Raw genomic sequence first — 7,955 nt, forward strand, 5'->3', positions numbered from 1 at the left:
TCGTCTTCTTGATGAGGAACTGGTTGCTTCAAAAACATCCTGAATAGGAATTCGGGTATATTACGTGGAAGTGTTTTAATTTGTGATCGTGTATAAAGGTGTTTTGCATTAAGTTGATTGCAAGGTTTTTTAGAAAATGTCTACTTTTAAGTGAATTTCCAGAATTTGCAGCAGAATGTAGAACAAAAGCATTTTTACATTTCCAATATTCATTAACTTGAAGAATACAACACACAGCCATCTTTTGGTAATTCGTGAAACACTATATGATGAACATAATCTATACACAGTATCAACCCCTCTTTTTGTTTGGTTGTAACTTAAAATCAACTGTGGTTTCTTAGCATCCAAGTCAATTTTACTTTTGTTGTGCATAGACGATAATAATATGACTGGCTTATTTTATAGGGCACATAAGAAGTAATCGTATAATCCTTTTAAAATCCAAATATGCTGGATTAAACTGTTTGTTGATTTATGTGGAAGAAATTCTTGAGAAATTTCTCTCTTATTTTTCTTTAGCGTCTCAATCAAAGTAACTTTCTTCTCCAACAAATATCTAGCTAATAGAATGGTGGTATACATATTATCGGTTGTTATATTTCTTCTTATTATTTCTATGGACTCTATTATACGTTTTTCAAAGGCCGAATTTGATATATCATATGGGCTGCTTACCGCAATATATCTCTATATGGGCGACAGAAAATGTTCAAGCATCACATAACGCATACATGTTTATACCGTACTTAGTAGGCTTGTTGGGTATATATTGTATTTAGCTACACCTAACTCTGAGGGGATGGAGCATTTCATCAATTGTTGTGTACTCTGATAAATTATATGAGTTTTGACAATTTTTTATAAATTTATCAAAAAACAACTTGTCTATTTTATATCTATCACCTCTTGTGTGTTTATCATTAAATTTCAATGAAAGTGCAATGAATAGAAAACGGTTATAACTTATAGGTACTCGAACAATTTTAATCCAGGTGCCATCTTTTTCCCAAAGTTCCATCACATTTGTGTGATTGTCGTGCTTTACGCCAGTCAAATAGATGAGTCCGAAGATGACCAACAACTTACCCCTGTTTATATTCCTGCAATACATATCTCTTAAATATTGCATTTTATTTATATGTTCATTTATATATAAATTGGTAAAAATTAGAATTTCATCAACCATATCAATATTAATAATAGTAAAAAAGGCATCAATTTCTGTTTTGCATGTTTTGTTGCTTTGTCTTAGGCAAGACAAAATAAGTTTTGTACCACTTACTTACTTGTTTTAAACTTGCTAATGAATGTATCTTTAACGTTTTCATAAAACACGTCCTCCTCATTTGACATTTGTTGCCCTGAACATGCATCGTCTTTGATTTCCTCAATTTGACTGAGGATTAACCGATAAGGGAATTTTAAAAAGATCACGTACATATAATATCCCGTTAAAACTTTACCTGTAAACATTCAGTTTACGCAGCAAATTACTGCGGCGCACCCGGCCGAAAAAGTTACATTAATTTTCTTTCTTATATTTGGTTCCTGAGGATCCTGAATTCTGAAGATATCCGATTCCGACCACGTTACTAACCAGGACGTTTTATTGAGAATATAAAAAGGAGAAAAGTTGTTAACCACAATAAACCAATAGCCAAAATTGAATACCTCGGTCACATCATGAGGAAAAGCAAGAGATATGGGTTGCTGCAATTAATTCTACAATAAAAAGTAAAAGGAAAACGAGGGCCAGGAAGGAGAATGATTTCCTGTCTGAATAATCTATGTACTTGGTTCAACACAACAACTACAAATCTTTTTAGTGCAGCAGGTTGCAAAATACAGAAATTTTAAATGTAGGAAAACCCGTTTAAGTTTCTTTTTTTTAATGGAACTTTAAATTGAATCGCGCTGAAAATTTTTGGAATATTTCGCATTTTGTGGCACGCAAACATTGTTTTTTTTTTAACTGTGGTAGCTCGAGAATAAAACTAAAACTGGTCTACTTTCATCTCCCGGAAAAATTAGGTTAAATACAAAATTAAATAAACTTATACAATAATTAATAATAATTAATATGTATTAATTACTAGCGGACCCGACAGACTACGTTGTGTCAAATAGATTTGAAATGTGGCAGTTTATTTCTTTAATTCTTCTGAACAGAACCGTCACCATGATGATAGGGCGGTATGAAAGGGTCAGCTCGGGTGACCTAAGTTTCTTCGCTTCCACGAACTTTGGCCACCCTTTTGGACCCACTAAAAACCCCGACTAGGATGTCTGCCAGAGGGCTTCAAACTAAGAAGGGAACTTAAGGTTCAAACCTGATTCAAAATAATCTAAAAGGATAGTGGGAACCTAAAGGTGACAAATATTCATTAAGTGGTTGCTTCAATGACAAAACATAGAGAAAATTAATTATTTATTATTATTATTATTATTAACAACATAGATTAATCACCGATGTAATAAAGAATAATGAAATAAAACGTATATAAGTATTTTCAGTAATCGCTTTATTGTAAATAAAGTGAATCATAATTATTATTAACAAAGATCTGTTTTATTTTTATTGTAGTGCTTTATGATATACAATGTTTTTTGTTTGATTACCTGGTGAATATATAAACAAATCTGATGGTTTTCCAACACGGGAACAGGCAATATACAATTGACCATATGAGAAACATGAGTTTTCTAGATTGATACCACAAACACCTAATGATTGCCCCTGGGACTTATTTATGATCATGGCAAAAGCAGGCCGCACTGGCAACTGTAGTCGTTTAAATTCAAATGGTACATTAGTCGGAATCATTGGGATGAGTGGTATCAAAACGTCTTCACCTTTATACTTTCCTTTTAGTATAGTTGCTTCTATCACGTTGTTCAAAAATTTCTTTTAACGCTAACTGTGTGCCTTGGCAAAGACGCGGTTGGTTGATATTTCTCAACATTATAACTACCGATCCAACCTGTAATTGAAGATTGTGAGGTGGCAATCCGGGTAAATCCAGCACGTTTAAAAATTTAAGCGGATAGTTGACTACATCATCTTGGTTAGTAGCCGAATCAACTGATTTATATATCCTCAATTCGACTGTAATTTGTTCTTGAATTTTAAAATTTAATTCATTTACATCTATGTTTTTTGCAGCCAATATAGCCTGTTCGCTAAACCAATCATGGTTTCTGTAATTGTAAGCAATATCTGGAAACACCTTTTAAATAAGTTCATCTTTTGATCGAGTTAACTGACAAAAATTTTAAGGAAAGTTAATACAACCAGTCAAGGTGTCTATAGGAAATTTGTCATTACCAATGTCAATGAGTTGTTTAGAGAATATGTCTCCAGATTGGTTATTTTGTAACTCGACACGCATATTCTTGACCTTGACATGTTTCCACAAACTGGAGGACTTTAAACATGCATTGAGTTCATCAGCTGGCGTTGATCGTGGAATCACTGGCAATGTTTGACGAAAATCTCCTGCTAATAAAATCATTGCACCACCAAATGGGTTATGATTGCTCCATAGATTTTGTAAGGGTCTATCTAAAGCCTCCAAAGATTTTGTATGTGCCATCGTGCATTCATCCCAAACAATCAATTCACATTGCTGCAAAACCTTTGCCATTGCAGAGTTCTTCGAAATGTTGCTTGTTGGAGTTTCGTTGCTTTGTATGTTTAATGAAAATTTTAGTGCTGAATTGGCTGTTCGACCACCTTTAAGCAAAGTTGCTGCGATGCCCGACAAAGCGAGTGCAAGTCCAATTTTGTTTTGTGAGCGAATTGTTGATAATATCAATGAAACCAAAAAAGTTTTTCCTGTACCAGCAGGTGCATCTAAGAAGTAAACCCCTCATGTTTTATCATTTGTTAATTTCATAAGTGTATCAAATACACATTTCTGTTGTTCATTTAATAGTGGGAGATTTGTTTGAATAAATTCTTTCAAAGTGTTGAGATCATACAGTTTTTCTCGGTGCAACTCTTGGTTAAAAGCATTATACATTGGACGATTGGGCGCCTAATTAAAATAATAGTTTGTTTGACATCATCAAGCACATGTCCTCAATTGAAATCAATGCTTCATTGTAAATTTCTTCGCTAATTTGTATATTTAGATTTCCCCTTCTAATCCGTATTTGATACAAAATATCATCACACATATTATTTTTGTACTTGATCCACAAATCATTTGGGTTTGATATGAAGCATATAGATATGATTATAGGAAACAATGTTCGTATTTGATGAGCTTGTGATGATACTACAGCATCATTGAGAGCTTGATCCCAATGCTTCACACAAATCACCATCAACAGTTCGTAAATGTTGGAATGATGTTGGGCCACGTACATTGACTAATAGCAGTCGTAAATAAAAACATTCATCGTTGCTTGGATGTACTGAATAAATTCGATCAATCGCATCGATATACATCTGGGTATCCTGGAACTGGTTTTCTTTGTTTCCGTCGTATAAATCTCCTTGAGGATTGATTCCAAGTATAATATTTTGGCATTTCAGAATATAACAATGGTTGAGCAATAGCGTTGCTTTGGCATATATCAAAAAAACTGGTTAATGTAGTAGATGGTAGTAGATGGTGGCTGAGCAGCTCTTTGTACTGCTTTCTGTGCTGTAATATATACTCTTTGTTCATTTTCTAAATGCACAGCTAAATGAAAAACAGTAGGTGTCTCTCATAAATAGTTAAATAGGAATTTAGTTAGAACATATTTGTATGGGAAAAATAAAAGAGCTGTTTTAGGATTTTCCCGGAAATTATTCTAGTTTTTCCCGCCGTAAAAATCATCCTTAGACTTCAAGGAACATTTTAAAAAAAAATTGTTAAGATTGGTATATGCAATGTTGAGTTATGCGCTTACCAACACATTTTGCGATTCATTTTTATATTATAGATTACATATATAAATATATACCAATATTAATTATAAATGAATACTCCAAATGTGTTTATTTAAAGTAAAATATGAAAGTAATTATTTTTTAAGAAGTTTTTACACTCTCTGAATAAATGGTTTTAAAATAAATTTTTAAACCAATCTTTTTGTACTTTACAAGAAGAATTAATAATAATTATTACATGCTTATATGAATAAAATATATTTATCAATAAAATTCAAATATTTCTTATGAAATTATTGTTAAATTAAACTTTTTTATGGAAAATATATAAATAACCAGACCATTTTACACGTCAAATGCACTTTATCCTACAAAAAAATCTGATTGATTATAAACATACGACCATATCAACACAACATTGCATCTTTTATCATACCTCTTATAACGAGTTTATTTTATAACCCCAACCATTCAATAAACATACCATAATAGTGAAAAAAACAAAGAAGGAATGTGCAAAGCTGCAGCTTCGAGAACCGGTAGCTTCAGTCGGCTTTCAGAATCCGCAAGATACATCTACAGTAAGGCATTTGTTACTTTTTTGAGCTCAAACTCGGCATTCCCGAGAAAAATATATCCAGCGGAATTTACAACAAACAAATACTTTCTATGTAAATGAAATATTTCACCAACAACGGATGCTTTGATGAAGTTTTTTAACAAGCAAAAGAAATAAAGCTGATTTTGGTTTTAATTAAGAACGATTGGAAAAAAGTGGTAGTCCAATCCATCCAAAATTCTAAACGGAAAACGTGCTGAACTTCAATAAGTTTAGTTTTTTGTTTTTTTAAACTACTGTACAGCAAATATCTTCCATAACATTTATCTTTATATCGTGTTTTTAATAACTTTTGACAATATAACAACCAATTGTAAATCAGTTACTTGGTAATTTCGCAACAAAAACGTATCTATCGTTTTCGAAATATAATATTTTACACTTTATTTGGTATTGAGACCGATTGTAGTCTAATAGACCAGGGAACTGATGATTTTCCCAAGAAACTCTGTAATACAGGTGTCTAAAAACTGCTTCTGATAAATTTAGTGATAAAAATATGTAATAAAGAAAATATGCAAAATATTAAACGTCATTTTATATATATATATATATATATATATATATATATATATATATATATATATATATATAATCCTAAACCCATTTACCCTAAGGTGTCGGGTGTAATGTCTTTAGTTAGTTGCATGTACAATTTTTCTCCATTGCTTCTTATTCTTTGCTTGGTTTCTTGCTTGTTCTTTGCTGACTCCTCGTGTCACTAGGATTGAGGTCACATTATCATCCCGTGTCTTCATTGGCCTACCCCTTGGTCTCTTGGTTTGTCTTCTGGCTTCCCATACTTTTTAAACTGGTCTTTCTTGATTCATTCTAACCATGTGTCATACCATCTCAGTTGGGCCTCTTTAATTTTCTTAATAATTGGTTGGACCTTAAGATGTTCTCTGACTGCAGCAGCACTTTCTATTCTGGAACTTATTTCAGTTTCTTCAGTTCCTCTGTTCTCTATTTGTACTGCCAAGTATTTGTAAGTATCGACTTGTTCAAGTGTATTTTCATTAAGTGTTATCTTCGTTTGTTTTCTATTTTTTTTACATACCATTACTTTCGTTTTCTTATTATTGATCCTCAAATTTCGTTTAATTAGTGCAGCGTTCCATACTTGTAAATTTCGATTGAGTGCTTCTTCATTTATCCCAAATATCACTAGATCGTCTGCGTATACACATTCTGAGATCCACACTGCTTCTAGATTTCTATGTCCGGCAGATAATTTCAATGATTCTACTCTAGTTTCTTTAATTATGTCATCCAAGACAATGTTAAACAGTATGGGGCCTACGACTCCTCCTCGACGTAGACCCTCATTTACTATGAACTCTTCGGATTCCATATTATCGGTTCTGATTCTGTTCCTTGTATGTCTATACAGATTGAACGAATTTAAAACGGAACATACGAAATCAATGTATTTCGGCTCAACTCCGTTCTAGGTGGTTGGCCAACAAAAGGTTGTCAAATAATTATATTATAAAAATCCAATACTTCAGCGGGCTGCTGGATTCTGAATTCATTCAAGAACAAGTCAAAACTCCACCCAAATAGGTTGCCTAGAATCACTGTGAAAACTAGACTACACAAGCAGTTATTATGCTGTCAAACCACTTATCGCTTCCTTATAGTCCAAGAGATAGAGCCAAAATTTTGAACTGATCAGTAATATGACATTTCTCTATTGGAATATATTCTTTGTAACTGGGTTAAGACTTTGCCTTACAGGCGGAGCCCCTCGTGGTACAGGGGGTGGCTATACAGGGATGAAGTTGTAATTTTTTTCGGAAAAATTAACGATCGATAATATGGCTGAAAATTTGCCCAGAGTAAGATCTTGGTATAACTAGACGAAATCCCAAAGGGCGGACGCGAGAGTGGATACATAAGGGGTGGCGGACAGGGGTGAAATTGCAATTTTTTGGGGAAAAATTAACGATAAGTAATATGTCCGCCATTTTCATGGCTCATTATTTAGCCCCTAAAAACTCTAAATTCAAAAGAGCGAACAGCTGGATTGGTACAGAGAGTCATAAAAAGGGGTCAAACGTACCACTTGCCTGCGCATTTTAGGTCTCGGTAACAATTTTCAAACTGATTTTATTATGATATTTTTATACCGATTGATTTGAAAATTTGTATGCTCACTTCTGTTACTATTCTGAAAAGCGTCAAGTAGAGTTTTCCTCAAAATTTTCCAAAAAAATTTCCGTAAATGAAAATTTTCGTAATTTTTTGAGGTAAAATCTAATTTGTAGAATCCTTTCGATTTTCTGTCAGTTATACCATAAATTTTTCCAAAAATTTTCAAACGATTTTTCCGATAAGAAAAAAAAATTTAGAAAAACTTTAAAAATTTCGTCATTTTTCTCACTCTCACTGATGTCATCACATTCATCATCTTTGTCACTTTCACTTTCAATAATATCACATTCATTA

General features: G+C 32.8%; 1 protein-coding gene across 1 annotated transcript; it reads right to left on the reverse strand.

Annotated features, from left to right (window-relative positions):
* Nucleotides 1-6,330: 6,330 nt before the first annotated feature.
* Nucleotides 6,331-6,858, reverse strand: LOC140448773 (uncharacterized). Its single transcript, XM_072541888.1, has one exon. It carries the CDS (start codon nucleotides 6,856-6,858, stop codon nucleotides 6,331-6,333), a length of 528 nt encoding a protein of 175 aa, XP_072397989.1.
* Between the last annotated feature and the right edge of the window lie 1,097 nt (nucleotides 6,859-7,955).

The sequence above is a fragment of the Diabrotica undecimpunctata genome, chromosome 8, assembly GCF_040954645.1.
Source record: "Diabrotica undecimpunctata isolate CICGRU chromosome 8, icDiaUnde3, whole genome shotgun sequence".
NCBI classification, from domain to species: Eukaryota; Metazoa; Arthropoda; class Insecta; order Coleoptera; family Chrysomelidae; genus Diabrotica; species Diabrotica undecimpunctata.

Coding starts and splice junctions, on each gene's coding strand:
- LOC140448773 (XM_072541888.1), bottom strand. CDS start 6,858: ATGGAATCCGAAGAGTTCATAGTAAATGAGGGTCTACGTCGAGGAGGA.